General features: G+C 43.9%; 1 protein-coding gene across 5 annotated transcripts in view; it reads right to left on the minus strand.

Annotated features, from left to right (window-relative positions):
- CSMD2 (CUB and Sushi multiple domains 2) overlaps positions 1-22,658 on the minus strand; it is a 302,978-nt gene that overhangs the window by 201,697 nt on the left and 78,623 nt on the right. For all 5 annotated transcript variants that reach the window (XM_054802279.1, XM_054802278.1, XM_054802277.1 and 2 more), the window contains exon 5: positions 16,293-16,500. In XM_054802279.1, the coding sequence (XP_054658254.1) occupies positions 16,293-16,500 (208 nt within the window). The remainder of the gene's footprint in view (positions 1-16,292; positions 16,501-22,658) is intronic.

The following is a 22,658-nucleotide window of genomic DNA, read 5'->3' on the forward strand; positions in this document are numbered from 1 at the left end:
AACCTCACATAAAACCACAGCAGGTACGTTCAATTGGGCAGACAGATAGACGAGACTTGCAATTCTCTAGGGGGCTGATACTATGCATAAAATACCACAGAATATGAACATGCACAATATAGTTAAAATATTCATTTCTTTTTTATACAAAAAATAAACATTTAATCAGGCTACCATTTAGGAGACCACAACCATAAGTTAAGATAATATTAAATATGCTTAATAAATTGCTTGATTTGTGAAAGTATATTTTCCATCACTTTGACTGCAGAAAGTTTTATGCTTCCTAGAACAACAAATAAAAAGTACTCACAGAAGTTTAAGCAAATCAATAATAAATTAAATATATACATACCTACTTGTGAATCTACAAGACACTGGAGAACTTATTCAACAGCAACCGGAACTTAAGCGCCAGCCACAGAGTCCCAGTAGTTGCTTGTAAAGCGGGACTTGACAGAGACAGGGACAGTAGACCCGCAATCTCACAACTGCTTATTACCACCGATTAATTTATTTGGATGATCCACCACATTGGCTAGATGAGGAGAGCGAAGGTACTAATGCCTCTTCTGGGTACGTGCACAAGAACACCACGTGTGCCAGAGGATGCTATTGCACGTGCGTGAAGGGAACGACACGCAACACTTTGTTTCAGCAAGGCTTACGTTTTAAGGGGGGGGGCAGGCAAAAATCCCGGGATGACCTTGTTCCTTGAGAAATCAATGCAGAGTTTACCACCTGACTTAATCCTGATGCTGAATGAAACACAACCTTGTATCCAACACAGCTAAGACAAAACAAACACACTAATCCTTCCTCGCTGCGCTTGAGAGCGGCTTTATCAGATGGCAGCAGCTCTGCGAGGGCTTGGCACGGGCTGAACCCCAGACTAAGCCATCGGTTCGCTGAGGACCTCGGGCCAGTCTCCTGCTGCTGGTGACCAGCGCAGGCAGCACCGCTCAGTGTGCTTCCTCAGGAAGATGAAGAGGCCCGTAACACCTGAGCAGACACCTTAAAGTTGCCAAGACAGCAGAATAAGAACTGTGCAAGGGCAAAACGTCCCTTTTAAGTCATCAGTGGGGATGACCTTAACGCAACCTGAAGTCTTCCAACTACAGAAACTGTTGACTACTTGAAAGCCCTGCCAGTGGGGTTTACTTTATTATTTTTTAAACCTGCCTTCTGTGTGCTCTTTGCTGCTATAACAGTTTCTCTTCCTCCTCTGGATTCTCAGAGGAGATCTATACGCATCTTTGCTGCTCAGTCTCCTCAACTGATGGGAGTTGCATCCTCGAGCCGATTGCTCCACGCTTGCCTATCATTCTGTATTTCCCAGTGTTTGATCAGGTAAGAAATCCTGAAACGCACGCTTCAATCTGAAATTAAACAGACTGACAGCATTCAGACAAAGGCAGCACACGTTAAAAGTCCACATTCTATTGAAAACACAAATCCACCTTTACGCAACAGTTAATGTGGGGCCAATACCGTTTCATACCTTCGTTAATGATCTGGATGATGGGACTGAGCACACGCTCAGCGAGTCTGCAGACACGAAACACAAAGCTGACGTGCCAGACGGGTGTGCTGCCGTCCAGAGGGACCTCAGTAGTCTGGAGAGACGGGCAGACAGGAACCTCAGGAAGTTCAAAGGGAAATGCAAAGTCCTGCCCCAGGGGAGGAGTAACCCCATCCCCATCAGTACCGGCCAGGGGCTCGCTGGCTGGAAAGCGGCTTTGCAGGGAGACTTGAGGGTCCTGGTGCCCAAGGCTGAAGGTGAGCCAGCAATGTCACCTTGCAGCAAGCGGGCCAGCAACGTCCTGGGCTGCAGCCAGTCCGTGGAATCCCACCTGGTTTATGGGGACCTGAGCATCTCCCCTGCAGGAGTTCAACTTGAGCCGAGGCGTCTGAAGGACTGACGTACCAAGTGGCCTTACAGCTTTACTACCAAAAGTAGCAACGTATGTTAACAGGTTTATTAGTGCTGCTACTTGTAAGTCAAAGCTTGGTGCAGCGATTATAGCTATACAGTCAAATTTGCAAGGAAATTACCAGAATTATCCACAGTTTAGATGAACTTTCTACCCTTTTAATCAATAAAGTGCCGTTAACAACCTATTCCAAGCTCTACATTCTTTATAGCGCTAGAGGCTTGGTGCAGCCATGGCAGAGTCTGCAGTCTGTTAAAGATATTCTCACTCGATTGTATTAAACCGTAGCTCGATACGACTTTGCTGGGAAGAGTCTTACAAACCACTAACTCTGCAAACTCTGACATCTTCTAACCTGCAAGCCGAAGGGAGTTTCAAAGCTCTGCCAAGGTCAGGTTCTGGTCTCTGATTTATTATGGCAGCCACATACTTGGAAATATTTTCCATTACTTTTATTGCTACCTATAAACTGCTAAGGAAAAGGATATCAATATTTAAAGAGAGGAAGAAACACGAAATTCACAATTCCAAACATTTCAGACTGGTTTATGTTTCAGTTAAGGAAACCTCAGGACTTCAGGGTGAATGTCAGGATACAGCCTCCAGTCCATCCAAGACTTTTACACCCCCGGAGCACTTGCAGATTGTCTTAACAGAATGTTTAGAAGGAAAATTTAAAAAAAAAAAAATCCAATTTGAAATCTCCTGAACTTCCTATCAGCAAACATCTCTGAGACAGTAGAGGGAAGCAAGTATCAAGTCTTTACCAAAGATTCATTGCAGTCTTTCAGAGATTTTTGAAGATAGTCTCATGATAATTTGGCATAAAAAGTAAAATTGTTACTTTTTTTGGCAACTTATTAAAATCAGAACTTGCACAAAGAAAGCAGAAAAGTGCCAAAAGCAAAGTGAGCACTGGCATCCACAGCAAATGCAGAATCTATTTTGTCCCTTTGGACTCAATTAGCTCAAATTTACCAAGAATGGCACCCATAAAGATGTTAAACATTAACAAAACTTCTGTTAGCTTGCTTCAAAATGAATTTTAATTGCAAGCTCTGTTTCACACATACTCCAGGGTTGCAAAATTTAATGAGTTTTTTATTCTTCCCACAAAAATTCCAATATATTAATTTCATGCTAAAAATCAATAGTTCCTTAAGAGGTCTAATAAAAAAATATATATAACAACATGCTTTGAACGATAGTCACTTGAGGTCTTCCTACTTTTGAGGGTTTCTTGTTGAGGGGCAGTGGGGATATTGAGCAGCAATATACAGATCCTCCTGCTTAAGCACCTTCTGTTTTAAAAGTGTTTTTATTTTTATTGACAATGTGACAATATAGATGCTTACGAACTACTTCTTTTCAGAACTGGGGATGAGGCTCAAATCAGAGCATGCATTAACCGAGTTTAAAAAGCCCAAGAGATTTTCACCATGAGCTTTCCTCTAGCTGCAATGATTGTGCACACATCAAGCAAAGCTGCCAGAGCTGCCCAAGCTTTTTCTCATACTGGATGCTCTTAGAATCAGGGACCACTTCCCACAGTACGCCTAACTCAGCCCATTAACGACAACAAGAAATCAGTCAGCCTTTTAAAATCCCTGTGTTCGAGTTGCAATAAGAGGCCTGTGCACTTCTGGCACCACTTAAGAGCAGTAAGAAGCAAAACCCCATGCCGCCTCACCAGGCACGCTGGAGCAGCGATGCCTGGGTTCGCACCAGCGCAGCACCTCAGCGTCTAGCAGCACCACTTACCCAGCACCAGCATCCGCCGGGCCCCGGCAGCACGAAGAGCCCGGGGAGGCGTTAACAGAAGAAAAGCAAGAGGAACACAAGAGCAGAGCACCGGGACCCTGAGCATCTCCCGGTGCAACCTCCCTCTCCGTTCCTGCCCCGGAGATCCTCTGCTGCAGCGGCTCAATGCTCAGCAGGTGAAGGGAGGCAGGCTTGAAGCCAGCGCTTGGTCGACCTGTCCCCACCACCACACCGTCACTCGGGGTCCTCGGCCACCCTGATGAAGCAGGTTTTTAATATCCAGGCACGCAGTCATCTAACACTGCTCTGGCTGGCTTTGAAACTGCTTTCGAGATTTTTCCTTTAGTTTTCCCTTCCCTTTTACTTTCTTCAGGCTCCAGAAATTCCAGTGTGGCTTTAAAAACCAAAGGATATTTGTTCAAAGTCACACAAAGCATCTGTGACTGGGGGGGGGGGGGGGAACCCCCAACCCTCCACAAACACTCCCCTGCCCCAGCAGGCTGCTTCGAGCACAGGGCACTGCTCCAGGATCGATGGTGTTAATTTATTCCATTACATTACAGAGCGAACAACCTTATTTCAAAATTCCTTCATGCCAGCTTCCAGCCTGAAGCACTTTTATTTTTTTCCCTCTTAAGAACAGCTGACTTATCAAAAACAGGTTTTTCTAACAGAAAACCACAAGCTAAGCCACATTATTATAACTGAAGCAATTAATTACTTTTATGCCTTTCTTTTTAAGGGAGATCTTTAATACAGGTAATTCTGACTAAAAGAGCTAATTTGAACTGCTCCATCATTTAAAAGTCGATTATAAAAATTAATTTAGAAGGTGCAGCATGAAGACAAAGGGATAAAGGAAAGCACGCAGAGATGGGTATTTCCCCTGGGCTCCCACTGGGAAGTATCACACCAACATGCCTATTTTAAAAGTGAGGAGAAGGCTGATCAAGTTTTCAGGTCACTGGTAAAAAAGCAACTCTTAACAGTTTTCTGACATGTAGCAAACCAGCAGGTGACTATGAATATTATTTAAATTAAGCTGCCCCACCACAAAAGCCCTGCTGCAGGGAGGTGCTGGGTGCCATGTGCAAGGCGTCTGGCCTCGCTTGCTCTTAGACCTTCCCAACTCAGTCGCCTGGCCCTCCCCTCCACACAGACTTAAAGGCAAGTTGAAAAAAAAAAATATATATATATAAATGTAGGATAAACTGATTCAAACGGACAGGAACTGACAACACCAGAAGTAGCGGCAGGGCAGCAGGAACTTGCGTTTTGCCTTTTTGGACTTCTACAAGGCAGGAATTGCCTTTTACACAAAACCACATCACTGGAGCACTGTAACGCCTCTAGTTTTCCAGAGTCTTGGAAAATTCCAGCTCACTGTGGCCAGGAATACAGTCGCTAGACATTAGCTGTTGACAACATTTTGTCTATTACTAATGCTCTGATATTTACTGATGCCCTGGCATCTTCCTGATCTCCGCTATAAATCCAGCCACGAGAGAGGTCCCTGTGAGGAAGAATCAAAACATCCATATTGTAAAACAGCCAAGACTGTCAAAAACAAACTCAGCATGAGCTAAAGAGATCGCGACCTGCCATGGCAAAACAAAGTGCTGCCAAGAAGCAGCAGCAAAATATAGTAGCCACATGAATCCTTCCCCCATCTGGGCTTCGGGAAGGCTGATTAGATCTCTGTGTACAAGATATTAAAGACATTAAGAGGCAAAATACTTAGATTAAGTGCCTGCATTTAATAACCAATATTACTAGATTTGCAGTCCACGCTTGAGTCAAGCAGCACACGAGATGGAAAATGCATCTGTGCCAAGCCCCAGCAGCACCTCCGGGGTGAAAGCAAAACACTGGATTTTAAGGCTTAAAGAAACAGATACCCAGGTGCAAGAAAACTTGTCGAATTCACTATTTTCCTCCTACACGCCACAACAGAAATCTGTCACGTTTCTGCCTGTCAGCCCGTTGTTGTGCCCTGAGCTCAGAACCAGGTTTTGAACCAACTCCTTCAGGAAACACCCAGCCCTTGAAGGGAACATCTCACCCCGAGGATGCACGGTTCACATTTCCACCACCTAAGATCTCAGACAGTGCTTGGCTAGGCAATACCGTATTAACCAGTTCTGAACTGCTATTAGGCCTTTAACGCTTCGTTTGCAACTCTCTCCATTCATGAATTCAGGAGCCCCCCGTGAATAGCTCACTTCCAGAAGCATCTAACGGATCGGAAATGGGAAGACAGCCTCTGCGCTCTCCTGCTTATCCCGTCCATTATTGATCTTTGCGAGGGTATCTCTATTTTTTAAAGCAGCAGCAGCTCAGGCCTGCAGTCAGCAACAGGAACTGAAGTCAATTTTTTCACTTTAGCTGAAAGGTTGTTGTTACTCAAGGACAAAAGGCCTCTAGGACTGTACTCCAGCTATCAAATTGCAGAAGTTTGGCTACCTAAATATATATGTACACACACATGTATGTTTTTGTACTCCACTGTGTTGTCAAGACCCATCATATAGAAACGTCAAGATATATCTTAACAAATACAATGGGCTAGCTCTGAAAACACACTTTCTCATTCTTAACCTGAATAGTTCTGCCATTTCTATGGCTGCAGCGATAGCTATGTTAACGCGTTATTTAATCTCTCCTGTTGAGAGGAATTGCAACAACACACATTAGTGTTTCTCTGATCTTCGAAACACTGAAATTTTCCTCCGCTGTCCTCAGGTCTACTCCTCATCTCACAGCCTCTAAGAATACACGGGGAAGGGTGATGGAGCTGTTACATGTGAAGACCCAACGAGAAGCTTCTACTAAAAGAAACCTCCGTGCCGTGTCCGTGTACAAAATGAGAGTACATCTGCATAGGCTGAAGGAGTATCAGCCTTAGAAGAACCTCAAGACCCCTATCAATTAGCAGCAATATATTTAAGCTTTGTGCTGTCCAAATACTTTATCATCTAGATGCAACGGGGAATAAGTCCTGTACCTGAACATCTAAAGGGAAACAAGATGCTGGTGAGTCAGGTCTAGAGTAACAGACTGAGATCTCCAACTTCAGTAGCTTACCTTAAAGAAAAAAAAAAAAAAAAAACCACAAAAGGGAAGGAAAAACAGAAACAACACGATCTTCTGACAAGCTTACAACAGGTTACTGCCAAGTTCAGTTTTCCTGAGACCTGATCTGGTGTATTATCTCAAATTTGTTAGTTTGATGTTGCCAGTTCACAACCCCAAATCTCAGTTGCAATTTAAATAGGAAAAGGTTGGACTAAAGGGCTTGAATGAACAAGAGGAGACAAAGGTGTGGTGATAAGCTTCTTGCCCACCACGACAGTAAATGGAAATAAATCCAATGCACAAGAACATCCTTCCTCCCCATCTAGAATTCGGTTTGCTGCCAACTCGCTACTTAGCGAGATATTGATCCAACTCTTGTTTATACAGGAGAGACCGACTTCAGAGTGCCTGCCACCAGGAGCATCCCGGGGCATCTCCCACACACTGCTGCAATGTTTCATGGCTGGAAGGTGCTGATCTGACACCTCTATCTTGCTAGAGTGCTACACTTTGTCTAAAGAGCAGAAAATAACACACAACATATTTCACCACATTACCCTTAGCAGCCAACAAACATCTCCTAAAGTAGGCTCTCTATAGATATTTCTTCCCTCTATTTCATGCACTTAAAAATATTTATAGAGGCAAGTGGAAAGATCAGGCTGGCATGCATATGACCTGAGAATTGTCAAAAAATGACACTTCTCTGCAGATGATGCAAACCATGCTAAACGCAATTCTTCCACAACTTTAATGAATTGGCATATAATGCAAATTAGAAGGGAGTTGTAGTTTAATCGCAGTACATGAGATACGTTAGCATCAGACATCCAAAAAAATCAATTTAAACAAGAGAGATGAACTCAACACCAAACCAAATCTATCACTTGGTACTTCCACCTACAGCACATGAAGGAGAGCTACAGAAACAGAACGCAGGTGAACAAGCACACGCTTTCAGAGAAGCAGCTGCAGTGAACCTAGGAAGGAAAACCCACCAGGCAAAGATCAGTTAAAATATATTTTGTGAAGCAGGTGACATCTGAAAACAAAGTACGTACATTCTTTAATACAGCTTGTAAATATGAGAAAACATCCATGAATGGGCCCACAAAGAAACCCCAGAAGAAAGAGGTCTTTGAAAGTACTGAGACAGCTGCAGAGGTGTCTCCGCTCTTTCACTTTGAAGTTGTAGATAAGGTGAGTGGTGTAAAACATGACTATTATCGGCTCTGGCAGACAGATTTTGACACGCAAATCCGATTCCATCACCACGGTGAATTCCCCTGTAAAGGGAGGACTCTGTGCAGATGCATATCCTCAGCCAGCTTAAACTATGGCGGAGCCTCGCACAAAAGTGACATGAATTGGTTTCTGAACAACAAAAAATGCAATGAGTAAGGCAGACACATCTCCTGGAAGCACCTTTAAGTGAAGTCACCGATCCTTCCCACCAACATTTGTCTAACGTCTTGCTTAAACTGGGAAAGCTCAGTGTCCCGCTGTAACAGCGGAGGAAGAGACATGGTGTTTTCAAGAGGACCCCAGATGTCCAACTTTTTACAACCTGTGACATCATTTGCACTTACGTAAAGTCTCCTTCCCATGCCAAATAAAGGTATTATTCACCGTTTTACAATCTATGTGGTCACTTATATTTTGGGTCACATCCAGAAGGTACTCTTGAGATTACCAATATTTCTTCAAGCTTTCAGCCAGCTGTGTTATACTAATTTGCACAAGGTCTGTCTTTAAAAAAAACAAACCACCTCTTTAGCTTGCAGGTATTGAGTGTTCTCACAAACAAGCCTTTCTTCCAACATGTGTTTGCATCCAGGACGGAAATAACTAAATATTAATTTCTTCATGTTTAGTAACCTTCAGGGATTTTTCCCAGGTGCTACAGGCCTTCCTGCCCCTCATCCCTTGAGCTGCGGCCCACACAACAGTGGCGTTCACATACGGTTCTCGCTCTGCCTCAGAGGTGACCAAACACCAAAGAAGGACAAATTGGGATAAAAAGGACAATTAAAACATGATCAGGGTAATTTTCAGCCTAAAAGCATCTTCTTCCTTGGCTTATAAAGCTAGCCTGAATATTCATGAAATGCTCTCTACTATCTAGCAAATAGAATTAATCATATTAATGCATGGAAAAATAAGATTAGCCAGAAAACGGTATATGAAATCTAATCATGTTTTATTGAATGAAACATGAGCGGCAGAGGTCAGGAGGCCCTTTCATTGTAATTTGTCACAAAAGTCCCTCTCCCCGCCACGCTCCGGGCAGACGAGTGGTTCAGGCTGCCGGCAGCCCCGAGCACGCACCTCCCTGGAGAAGGACGGGCAGCCGGCAGCAAGGAAAAGCCAGTTCAGCCGCCTCCGTGTCCCACCACGCTGCGACTTCGGGAAGATATACGCTAAACTACGGAACATCTTAAAATACCATCTGACCCTGACCAGCCCTTTCTTCCAGAACTTCCCAGTGATTTCTGCAGTGCGACAGGCCAAGGAGCTTTAGGACACTGCACACCACTACGGAAACTACCTTGCACGAGGCATTGCCACTCCTTTAGCTTCAAACAGCAATCGAGATGCTCACGAACCGTTTGCATTCGCTAGGGAAGCAATCAGCTCAACCTCTCAGCTACCGCCAGGAACCAAGGGCTCCCAGGACCGTCCCAGCCATCTCCTAACAGAGAGAAATCAGCTCACTGACCTACAAATTCCTGTTCTTCCTATTGCAGATTCAGATCGAAATAGGCCCAAAGCGCAGCGCAACAAGCTGCCGCCCAGAGAACCGACACGCACGCGCCGGAGGCAGCACGGACCAGCAGCGTCAGCGAGGGGAGCTGCCGGCATTGCCTGCGTGAACAGGGACGGTCTGGTTTCTGACAAACTTCCCCAAAATGTCACCCCCAGAGAATACACCTTCTGTGAAAAAACGGGGGGTTTGCAATAAGACTCTTTCCCACTAAAGCAATGTTTTACAGCTTTAAAGCCTTGGTAGAATTTGTTTCTAATTAAAAGCACTACGAATGCTTTGGAAGAAAAAAAAATAAAATTAATCTGTACCAGTCAAATAAGGAAGTCTATTTTCCAGATCCCAATGAAGATGTAACTGACATTTAAATAGGGATTTCAAAAGCCACTTCATGTATGTTTTTTATTCATTCCCAGTCCTATGGAAAACATTAACATGGAAGAAAAGCATCTGAATATTACAGATAAAGCATCCATTAGTTAACTAGCTCTTACAATAAGGAAGCTTAATTCATTGCACAGGAAAAGAAAACTTTCACACTTGCCTTATCTATGCTTTAACTAGTGATGAAATAAGTTATTTCAAGACACACAATTCAAGTTTTCAGCCTTGTGCATGCACCGGGGCAGGATAATGCTTGTCAGCTTTCAAATAAAAGCAATTACTGACGGGGGGGGGGAATATCAAAAAGGAAGTAGCAAGTGTGAGATGAAAATCATTTTAAAGCAGTCATCAGGCAATCTGTTTTACAGAATCCCTGCAAAGAACGGCAGCTGCTGGGGAGCACACGGGGGGAGCACAGCGGGGAGGGTCCGTTCCCAGCTCCCACGCGCGTTGGGCAGTTGTTTATCACAACGCAAAGCCTGCGCGGCTCCTGCAAGAACTCTCCCACTACCCCGTACCGGTGGTAGCAGCAGCAGCATCGGTACAACCAGCAGCACCACGGGGCACAGACCCAGGGCTGCTGAGCTGCAACGTGGTGGCAAGAGGAACACACTTCAAGTGACAATACACTACAGCCTGATTCACAAGCCCTTTGGAGCCCAAGACTTCAGCAGACATTGACTGAGGTCTGAGATGAAAATACATGCTGAAAGCTCCAAGGCAGCTCTCTAAGGATCAGAAGGTGCTTTGATATAAAGAAAATAGGTTGGTTCATTAGAAGCACATACAGAGAACAGTTTTTCACCAACCGGCGTTACCATCATCTGAAACAGTGACCTTCAAGAACACTCTAATCTCTTACAGGTAGAGCACAAGATGTGCTAATAGATTAGCCTGGCCAGCGGTACGAAATAACTGGCATCAAGAGGGAAGCACAAAGCAGATCTCGCATAGGAGAACTTTAATGAGTATTAGAAACCACTTAGCAGATAGACAAAGGTGGTGGGGAGGGAAGGGTCAACTGCAGATAATGACAAGGAAAGAAAAAAAGTCAGCAACAGTTAAGAGGAGCTGCTGAAACACAGGTGATTCTTCCAGCCATTCCTCCCCCTAACTCAGCTCTCCGCAGAAACACAGCAACAAGAGAGAACTTCTGAAATGCTTTTCCAGAAAGGGCTGCTGTCCAAAAGGGGTCTTCTTTCTTTCAAGGGTAAGCATTTGATTTTCAGAAATGTAGCCACATTCAGCAGAAGTTACAATAAGAAATAAAGAACTGTAATTAAGTTCAAGAGGAAACGCACCCCAGTGGATTGTAATTCAGAAGGGTGGGCACAGTTTGGAGTGCACAGAGGAAAAGGATAAGCAACCGAAGCAGTTTCCATTCCCAAGCTATGGTGCAATTTCTATAGGTTGGGCTAAGCAAGCTCAAAATTTGGACAGAAAAACAAGGATCCAGTGGAAGGAAGTAATTCAAAAGTAAGTCATATTCCCAGGTCAACACACAACTTTCTCAGCATGATACGGAGGTGCTCTGCCAGGTAACGTTCTGCTTCAGCTGAGCTCAAGAAAAAAAGATTATGTGAAATAAGGTTCTGGAGGGCAAGGGGGAAGAAGGTTAATTGCTGCACTCAAAACTAATACAGGGCTAAAGAACAACCCAAAAAGGTCCTGCCCTTTCACATGCTGTAGTATTTTTGATCTGAAAAACACCACACCACAACATAGCAGCAACAGCAACGCCATTCCTAGCTAAAAGCCCAGTCCCTCCTACCAATTTGGTTTCTCACGATCTACCAAATGCAGTTGCAAAACGCAATGTAGCTATAAAAGATTTGAAAACCCTCATTATTAAAGAAGTCTTCTACATCTCAAAGTAAATTTCCCAGCTGAAAACTCAGAAATATCTAATGAACCTTCAAGACATGCCAGACAGCCTGTCATAGTCAGACAAATGAGATACTTGTTAGTTTTATCTCATGGAACTAATTCATTTGGCAAGAGCAGAGGTTCCTAAATAGTTTCATCAGTGGAACAAATAGCCATGGAGCGCCCAAAATCATTCTGGAGGGAAAGGCCATCACTAGCTGCCTACCTGTTCAGCGGACAGGCTGAAGCTTACAGCATCTCCTCTTCACCTCCTCCTGTTTTCCAACTCAATAGCATAAAAGAAGTTTTACATGGCAAACATTAAACTGTCCTCCTGTATTTCCACAGCTTTGACAATCCCTTCCTCTAGAGGAACTCTGCTGCATGTGCACGTTGCACCTGCACAGCCGGAGAACAAGGCTTCTGCCTTTCCCCTATCTTGCCTGCTTCAGCTATATTGGACTGACTGCAAAAATCTTCTTTGCTAAATATTTGCATCATAGCCAGCAAAATGTACACTTGATCTTAGTCAATTCCTGTAAACACACACACATAAATTGGATTATTAGTCATTTCCTACACCACCACCTTTCTCTGGCAATAGCAGCATAATGCTTTAATAATCATAATACAAGTCATTATGCCTAATATTAGATACAGGTCCCAGACCAGCCAGACGAGATTTAAACAGATGACAGAAAGAAGCGCGAGAGACAGACAATCGCATTTTCATTGTTTGCGTACACTTAAACTGCAGCAAATCTGCACAAACACAGGAAATCCAGACCTTTTCCACCACAGGCAAAGCAAAAACGTACCCTCTATTAGCATGTGCTCAGAGTGCAGCCAGACAGCTGCTGCACAGCACGTTCCTACTCCTAAACCTTCAGGGGACACGTCGATGCCGGAGGTGTGACAGAAGAGCCACCAGCACCTTCCCACCCTGTCACCTCAGACATCCTCCAGCAACTTGTCTAAGGACTCTCAGAAAAACATGCAGGAGATCAAAGACAGTATTTGAAACAAAGTCAAACCTACCCAAAGCTTCAGAGCAATCCCTGAGCTATTAAAGGGAGGATGAGGCTGGGACATGTCTGCCACAGAGCAGGTTTGGTGCCACCCAGGACCAGCCTGGAGACTTCCTTACCATCAGACACTGTCTTTGGACGGTTCAGGTGCTCAGCGTGAAATGCTTTGGTATTTTCAATGTAGCTGAGCACCCACAGGGATGCTTCACCACTGACGAAAGCTTCAAACCGGGTACCACGAAAGAGCCGCAATCAGCAGACGTTCCTGAGGAGCATTAGCCGAGGGATTTAATCAGCTCTGAGCAGATACCGACACAAAGCGCACGATCAACAGAGCTCAGTCCCCTTAAGGGCTGGAGCCCAAGCTGCTTTGAGGGATTTTCTTCTTTTACATGTATTTAGAGAGAAGAATTTCATTAATCCTTTCAGATCTCTCAGCTAGTACAAAATGAGGGGGAAGAGAACCTCAAGCCTCAAGGACAAGAAAAACTCAGGGAATAGTGACGTACGAGAACACATATAGTCCATATGCCTCTCCACGTCCAGTGCATCCTTGCCCCAGCAGAAAAGGGCTCTGATTAGGACTCCAGCTACCCTCAAAGGGAGCACAGGGCAGCTACTGCCATCCTTCCAATTTTTCTTTCTAGCCTGGAGACCTCCACATTGTCCTTTCTAATCCGACGGGCTCTTTTTCACACTGCTACTTTCTTCCCCTCCTGTTCTCTGCTCAGCAGAATTTTATTTCTCACCTGTCAAGGAAATCTAAGCCCAAGGTCCCATGACAGAAACTGCGACAGCAGTTAAAAGAGCTGTAAGTGTGTTATTTTATTAATATGTCTCAAATAGCTACTCAACCTGTATTGCTCTGCTTGACATATGGATGCATAGGCTGCAGCACCCTTTCCCTTTCAAGACTTATTGCAGGATTCGCATCCGACAGGTCGGGGACCAAATGAGACTCGTAACAGGATTCTCCGGGGAGCGGTTGTGTGTGCCGAGATCGATGTGCGGCGCAGCAGGTACAGCTGTGGCCACCGCTGGAGGCGAGAGGGTTAAGGGAACCCGGCTCATAAAAAACCAACAAAGCATCTATTTTTAATAGAGAGAAGGGTGAATGACAATGCAGGAGATTTTTAGTAAGTGCAGGCCAAGTCAAGCTTGCTTAATGTGCTGAGTTAGTGTCTCGTAAATACTACGATTATATAATATTCCAGAGCTTGAAAATACGTATGAATTATACTCCAGATGAAATTTAGTTTTGTTTATTTGTGTACATCTCTGGACCAGATTAAAACTATTTATAACGCTTAGGAAATTAAATATTTAGCTGCAAGATACTTCAATAGAATGGTTTATTTGGCTGCAAGTCTATCTGCCATATTACCAATAATTAAAAACTAGGTTTTCATAGACAGAGGGGGAAAAAAAAAAAAAGGGTTTTAGCTAGATTTTCAAGCTGAATCATATCAACATGTTTAAAGAGCAGATATGAGCTCCAGTTTTTTCCCCCCCTACGGGCAAAAATTATTAAATAATGGGAAAAATGAGTCATCTGAATTTAATTATCAGGCTCTGAGTTGTGAAGGCCAGCTTTGAAAAACAAAATTCAAAATAAAACTCTTTGTAATTCCGCTTATGGGACTGAAAAAGTTTACTTCTCAGGAATACTAAATGAGGTCCCTTTGAATTGACTGGTGTGTTTATCTTGCCCATGTGTATTTCATGGTGCTATAAAAATGCAGGATAAGCCTCAAAAAAGAAAAAACCAGGAACAGCTTCTTGTACGAGCCCTGGATGAAATTCCTGTTTGTGCGACCTGTGTGTCGCTCATTATCAGAGCACATCTCGCCTGGCCGATCCAAACGAGAGCCCGCTGCTGTTACAGCTCGCAGAGTTCATCCGACTCCCCGTGAAAATACTTTTGGAGGAAAGGCATCATTGAAGATGCAGCACATGGGCACTTGGGGGAAGGAGGGGGAAGAAGGAAAATAAATACATCATCATTCCCACTGACAAGGCCCCAAAACTGATGTCTATAAAACATACTACCTCTAAAATAGCTACTAAATCTCTCAAAAAAGAGTGTGCATGCACGTACTACTGAAAGTCAAAGGGTTTAATTTTCTAAGGCACATTTGCCATTTTTTAAGTTCTACCATGCTGTATTTATGGGTAGTTTATTAATTTTTTTCCAGCAGGTTCACTCTGACAGGCATTGTTTTATTTTTGATGTGACAAGACACAGTGCTGCACTGGCAACACCTCCAGGCTGAATAATGTTTCTTAACTAGCTACATTCATCTTAACCACATAGCACAGATGACTGATCCTCGCTGCAGTACATAATGGCTAAAAACTAACCGTGCCCTAAAATATTAATGCATGCTAATAAAACCAAGGGGTTTTTTCATGAAACAGCAACATCTAATTTTCAAAGGGGTCCTGGGAACAGTAAACAATTGGTACATGGTAAATGGCAAGTTCTCTCGCATCAATACATCCTAAACATTCAAATCCTATTCCCCCATAATTGCCAGGCAAGTATAAATTACTTAAATGAATGTTATTTGTGGCTGTGACAGAATCCTCATAAATAATCGTAATTTAACTTCCTGCTGATAATCCCAGGCAACACCTAATTATTTCAAACACTTAATTCTTCCCTTCCAGAGGGATGTCGGGTTTAAGACTACTCCCTTCCATTTGCTGCTAGTTAGGACATTTAACTGTTTGTTGAGTGCAATCACAGCATCTAAATTAACTAGAGGCAGAGTTGTGCTTTGCTATAAACATGACATAAGCAACACGCCAAATTCCCTCTGCAAGCCTTCACACAGCACTGATCATTTGGGTAGCTCATGTATATTGGAAAAAAAAAAATCACTGTGGCATTTATTATAGGTAAAAGCAATATTTGAAAGCATTGCTCAAGCAACAACGGGATGAGAGGGGTATTGAAATTCTATACACAGCCTCCTGTCTAAAGGACAAAATGATCTGTAGAAACATTTGCCAAAAGTTCATTAACAGTAAAGTCAACTTGTCAGCAACGTATTTAGCAATAATCAGAAAACAATTTAGCAAAAACCAAGGTTTGAGCGTGACAATGTTTGAGCAGGGTTTCCTGGGTTTTGAAGTGTTGGGTTTAGTGGTTTGGGTTTTGTTTTTTTTTTTTTTTTTTTAAATTCTTTATTTCTTCTAACCAGCAGCACTATGAAATCTTATTGCAGAGACTATGATTTAAAGTAAACAGTAGTAACTGCAAAGTTTACCAAGCAAATAAAAAGCATCCCAGGGAGTTTCATTAGGAGGTGGCAGCTACAGCCTGTGACTGGGAATAACCAGGAACCACTCTCTCCTTCAGGCACAGACTCCGTTCACTCTGAACATCCTACAGAGTCTGGATCTGTGCACACAAATCATCAGCAGGTACAACACAACCGTACAGACCACAACAAAGTATGGCCAGTAGTAACCTACCAGATTGAGGATCCCTCTGTTCCAGCAACTTCTAAAACATCATATCCATCTTCCAGCTGAAAGTCCATGAAAACCAGAGCAATAGTGTCTCCAGGTTCAGCGAGAATAGTCCATGTGCAGTCTGCGTTATTGCCGTACTCCAAGGGAAAATGAGGGCTTGAGATAATTCCGCTCTGTCCCCGCAAAGTCCCTCCGCAAGCATCATCAGCTGGAAACAGAATGCAAGTTATCAGGTCATGCTGCAATGCACAAAGCAGTACATCAGAAAAGAATAAGCCCAAATTCAAAGCAAAGCTTTAAAAGCCCCAGTGCTTTTGTCGGCGGTGGGATGGTGTGTGTTTTACTCCACGCTACTAAGACAAAGATGTTGAGGGACGCAAAATCCTATTAGGTCAGCCAGTGTCTCCTGGCAAGTGCCAGCTTATTCCCCACCGTACACTTACTAGTGATTTGTTTAGTCTCATTTTAAACACCCCAAGTGACAGAGCTTCTACCACTTCCCTGGGGAGACAGTTCTCAGCCTAACGCGTCTCGCTGTCAGGACGCTATTTCCTCACATATTGTTGCCCAAGTTTTCCGTTCCATCCCTTATTCCCGATTAGGATCCTCCGAGGTGTTTCCTGCACCTTTCCTCCCATCCGTGTAGCCAGAAAAGGGGGAGGAAAACCACCAGGAATTCAGTGACCGAGAAGGGTTTCACAGAGATGTGAAAACTCCCCGATGGCAGCGGGGAGAGGCCGGTTTCCAACTCACGCACAGCTCAGCACCTTCACCAGCAACAGAGACACCCCCAAGGGTCCGGACAACCGGACTTAGAGCACAAGCGCTGTATTTAATAGAAATCTAATAGAAAAGGAGTGGAGTATCCCACACACCTGCCTTACACGTCTTTGTTCGCTCTGATTTCTTAAGGAAATGGATGCTGTTACCAAAATCATAGCAGTAAAAAGTTAACCACTTGTTCAGAAATCTAGCAGTGACATTTCCTGATTACATACTGCATCTCTTGTTTGCTGCAGGTTCTTTCATTTTTACACCCTGAGCTTTATCAGCAGGAACCATTAGAGCAATTAAAGGAGGAGGATCTAAAGAAAACATGGGCAGGAAGATAAAGGAAACCAAGAATTAATTTGACTAGCATCAGGGCAGCTCACTGCTCTCGTACATGCAGCACCAGCTCAGCATTTATTTGGGAACGCTGCTAAGAAAAGCCTGTTAACTTTACAACATGTATTACAGAGCAGCATTACAGATGCTTTAGTCAAGGAGCTTGGGGCTTTACGTTATCAACACTTATTTTTCATTACAAACTATTTCAAAAAACCTCTTCCAAACAGAAATTTAACACAGATGAGAACATTCGTTAAGTGCACTGGGTCATGGGCACCCAAAGAAAGGGCAGGGCAACTCCACAGGGCTGCTCAGGAGAATCCTTCAGCTTTTGCACCTTTTTCAGGCATCTGGGGCTTGTGCTATCAGCAGGGCTGAAACTTGCAGCCTCCAACTCCTGACATTTGAAAGACAGACAAACATACATGCCAACTTCTTTCTCAAGGCCATCTGCTATCCCAGCACAGCCACCCCAACAAGCGGAAGGCACAGGCGGACACGTGCTTCCCAGCGACCGATGGCAAGCGACTGAGGCAGAGCACCCCACCCCAGGCTGTAACGCTGGTTTGCACCCCGTTAACGCGCTACCAGGCTGCGCTGGCACCTCTAAGCCCCAGCGCAGATCGTGGCCCTTTGGAGCTGCCTCTGTGCTCAGACTGGGATGGCACATCTCCGATCACCGCAGAGCTCACAGCAAGCAGGAAAGGCAGGAAAAAAACCATGATAAATCCACCAGGCACATAGGCAAAGATGCAGCTACTTCTGGGCCATTCCGACAGCTAAAACTAGGACTGGAAAAGGCCACTGAAATCCCAACTCAATGCTCCGTTCCCTGGTATTCAGTTCCAACAGCCAAAGTTATCTGTGCTGCCATCGTACTGTCAGTGAACTGAAGTTATTCACAGACACTGAAGTGCAGCTAGAATCATCAATAAATTTAGGCTGAAAGATCCCTCGTTAGTCCAAGCACCAGAAAATCCTTCAAACTTGAACGTACCATACACAAGATTCACAGCGGGACCTCCGAAGAAGGTCTGTGCAAAAAGTAAGAGGGCTACTTCCAAACGCCTCCCTCTGACAGACAGAATGAAAATGCTTCTTTAGAGGATGAATGGATTCCAGCCAAACAGGATAAGCACAATTCACCAGTTTACTGGCGTGTTCAAATTTAACTTCTCATGAATAAGTGCCCCTGCAGATGCTAGAAAAATAGATGCAAAAACCATTCTTAGGCAGCAAACTCTCAGACCACATGCCTGGCAGCAAGGCAGACCAGGAGGAAGGTCATTAGCTGCTTCAGCAATGCACAGGGATCTGGAAAAGGCAATTTATTCTTAGGATGGCTGTCCTCTGGAGGTAAGCATATCTCCAGCATAACATGTTGAACGTTACCGTTGCCTGGCCGCTATTGGCCCCGGGCAATCAGTCCAAGTACCTTTGCAATTAAGGTCCTGCGCCACTACCATCGGACATCTGCAGCAATCCGGGCTCTGCACGCCAGCACCTCATTTAAGGGCATGGGTGCTCTTGGGCAAAGACTTGCTCCTCGTTATAATCACGCATTCGTGCGGCTCAGGTCTACACAGAGCACAAGCGCGCACACCCAGGGGCAAACGCACCCAGGATTTGGAAGAAGCAATTCTGACGGGCAAGTTCTCAGCCACATTTACTGTTGGGGTCTGGGAAGTCTGACTGGATCCGGTACGTTAAAGTTGTTCTTGTACTAGAAGGAACACAGGAGGGGATGGAGAAATATGCAAAAGAATTTTGACTCAATGCTATGTTAGAATTCTTAACCAAGGGGACTTTTTTGGTTTTTTTACTTTTTTTTTTTACAGGACTAAGCTAACTTACAGTAACCAAAGAGTTAGCCAAAGGTATGGTGGTTTTGGCTTTTTGTTTTATTTAATTAAAAGGGGAGTTTTTAATTTCACTTCCTTGAAAATATTTCATTGCAAAAGGTATTCAATGGAAAACGTATTCCTTTCCCATCCACCTCTAATACACACTTCCTAAGTTTGTCAAGTTTGTTCTTGTTAAAATATATTCTGCAATCTTCTAAAATCTTCTTGAACAGCCCTTCAATTATTTTGGGCCCAGTGCAGTCTAAGCAGCTGTTTGAGTTGTAGTAAGACAGACCACTTTTAATGAGATTATGCATATTTGATACACTGCAAATGTAGCTTCTCAAATGCTCTCAACTTTTCAGCTGGCTTACTGAATTTTTACTCAACCGCCTACCAGAATCATAAACCTATCAGTTCTACTTAAATTCAGCAAACAATCTGCGTGAGACTTGTCTCTGCATGCATAAAAGCGCTTTACAAAAACAGATTCAAGTGTTTCCAGATATTCTTTTGGTGCTTTCAAACGCGCCATTCTGCTTTATTCGAAATTAAGTGACCCAGGTGAGGGCTGATTCTTCCCTGACTACAGCAGAACAGAAGACAGCATTCCACATCTGCTGGCGTTGCATGTCCAGCACGCCAACCGTCAAGATAAGAGTAGAGCTAGACTTGTAGGACTCGGCTTAGATTACATACTGGGCCTCCTTTCAGTCTGTGACTACAGAACAGCTGTGCAGAAAGCGTGTAAAAACACACAAGGTGCAATAAGGAAACCATTCCAGGTATTTCTGACACACATTATAGAGATGGGATAAACGTCAGCTTAGTCCAGGTTTTACAGTCTGACCCAGACTTGCTGAGGACTTTCAGTCCTCAAGGCAAATTTCGAGTTACACATGGTCTACCAGGCAGAGCCACGCTTCTCCTCCACGCAGCCACAGCTGCCACCCAGCTCCGTGCTCTCCTACCTTGCAGAGCAGCGTGGAGATGGCATTCGCTGCTGCTTTGGTGCTCCCTGAATGAGATCACCACAGTTTTAATCCTTCCTGCCACGCAAGCAAGAAATATAACTCACCAGAGCAGAGTCTGCACTGACTGAATTTATAGTCTCTTTTAGCTCAGAGTCCAAGAATCAATTTTGATATAACTGTGCTTTCAAAACCACCAGCCAGCTGCAGCACTAGCTACTTTCACTGGCTCTGCAAAGACATTTCACCAAGCCACTCTTCCTGCATCTGGAATTCCTTCCTACACCCCTTTCTCATTGAGATTACACTCGTCCTTCATAGAAAAGCCCTGTACTTCAAAACTGAGAGTTGGGTAAAGGGAGTGCAGACAAGTCCTATGAAGAAAAAGCAGCTGAGCCACAGCACTCCTTCAAAGTGTTGCTGTCCTGGCACAACTTCTCAAACACCTTTGTTTCTTATTCTTTTCTACCGTGAATTTCCTTGCATCCTCAATTATTTCAATGCATGAAGACTGGAATAGAGACAAGGCTACGAATATACAGAAAAGGATGTTACAAAGTGGAAGACGAGCACAAAGAAAAGAACATAAAGAAACCAGAAGAGGATATCGATTAGCATGGTAGACACGCTGTTTTCAACGCCTGTCTCATACCTCTGCCATTATACTGGGGAGGAGGGGAAGAAGGAAAGGGCAGAGTCCCCAGACAGAGCACTGTCCTTTGCAGTGACATTAGACAAGTCTACTCCCAAGACAGCGGCTCCCGAGACTGTAACACCTGCTCGGCGCAGGGCACCTTGCATCTCCACTTGTCAGCCTGACCCAGCAGCACGACCCGTCTCCAACTTGCGTTGGAAAATAAAAAAATATGTACAAATGCATTTAGCAAACTTTCAGGTGACAATTACTAGTAAGCCAATTTTAATAGAATTAATTATAAGCTACATTGGCCACAAAGATCTTTTCTCTCTCAAAGAAATATATATTCTTCAGGCCAGAGCTTTGGAAACATTATTTTCCCTGCAGAAGAAGGTGTAAATCTGTTCGTCAGTGTGCAAATCTTTTTGCCCCTTGCAAGAACTGCAGTCTGTATCACCAGTTTATCGGCCAAGCACGAACATCTGACTGCTGAAAACCTACTTGGGACAGAAGGAGCGCAGCTGATTTTCAAATTCAGCAAGTCGATTTGCAGACTGGCTATGCTACTTTCTACCTCTTGGGAAAAAAGATATAAGTGTTTCATGAGAAGATTTCTGGTTCCTGCCTCCAAAAAAAGCCTTGAAAGTTTTACTTAAAGTCTTGAAGGATCAGAACAAGACCTATCAAAAAGGAGTGGCTACCTGCAGGAACCTGCAAGCACATGGCTACACAAGCATGCCTAAAAAAGCATGTATTTTGCTGCCATCGGAGCAATTCACACAGCGCTGGGAACAGGACTGAATATTCCTCCATCCAAAGTATATCAGATGCCACCATCATCGCTGGATTCAAGATTGAAACGGTGGTGTTAAAAGTTTGTCAGTTCAAGACAAAAATGTTCTTTTGCTCCATCTGCAGCAGGGATCACAAAAATTACAGTGATGCCAACCCTCCTGTTTCATCACTTGGACCCCTGTTGGAATCAGAAGTTAATTCCTCCCTTACTGGGGACTACGACAGAAATGCCTGAGTAATAGCAGGGCAAGGGGAAGATACTGCCTTCCTCCAAAGGAAGGCTGCTATCGGAGAAATGCTGTCAGAGCGGGAGGAAACACTGGCCCATTGATGTAGACAATTTCCTTCTCTTCTAAAAAGGGTATTGCTTTGCATCCTCTCAAGGTCAAATCTCAGTGAATGTTTTTCCTGCCCGTGCTTCCATTGAAATTAGAGGAAAAAAGGTTACAATGAGAGTCCTAATTCGAAGGAAAAGTGAAGAATCATAATTGATCGTACTAAAAACAGCAAACGATAGCTGTCCCTCTCCAGTGTCAGTCTGGCCGTACGAACCTCTCCTTCAGTGGTATAATGCTCCCTTGGCCTCCAAAATAGTAGGTAAGCATACAAAAAATACACTAAGTAGCACATATTACTGTTGTGTAACTCAAGCAAGCATTAAAAACACAACAAGCAAACAATATTTGCTCACTTTAAATTCAAGATTTATGCTACAGCTTAGAACTGCTGATTGATTGCACAAGCAGAGTCAATAAAAAGAATCAATAGAAGATGCTCTGTTGAAGTACACAAGGAATTGAGGGGAAAAGACTTGAAAGCAGCAACAACTGTTTTGGTAGAACACCACAGACACTTGTATATTTACAGACTCTCTAGTCCCTCGTGGCCCTGGAGAATTAGCAAGGAGCTCTCTATGCTAAGAATAAGTAAAAATAAAGGAATCGAAGTTTCCCTACCCCAAAAGGCTTGCAGGAAAGCTGGCCAGCCTTTCAAACACACACCAGATTTT

Source organism: Grus americana, chromosome 23, assembly GCF_028858705.1.
Source record: "Grus americana isolate bGruAme1 chromosome 23, bGruAme1.mat, whole genome shotgun sequence".
NCBI lineage: Eukaryota > Metazoa > Chordata > Aves > Gruiformes > Gruidae > Grus > Grus americana.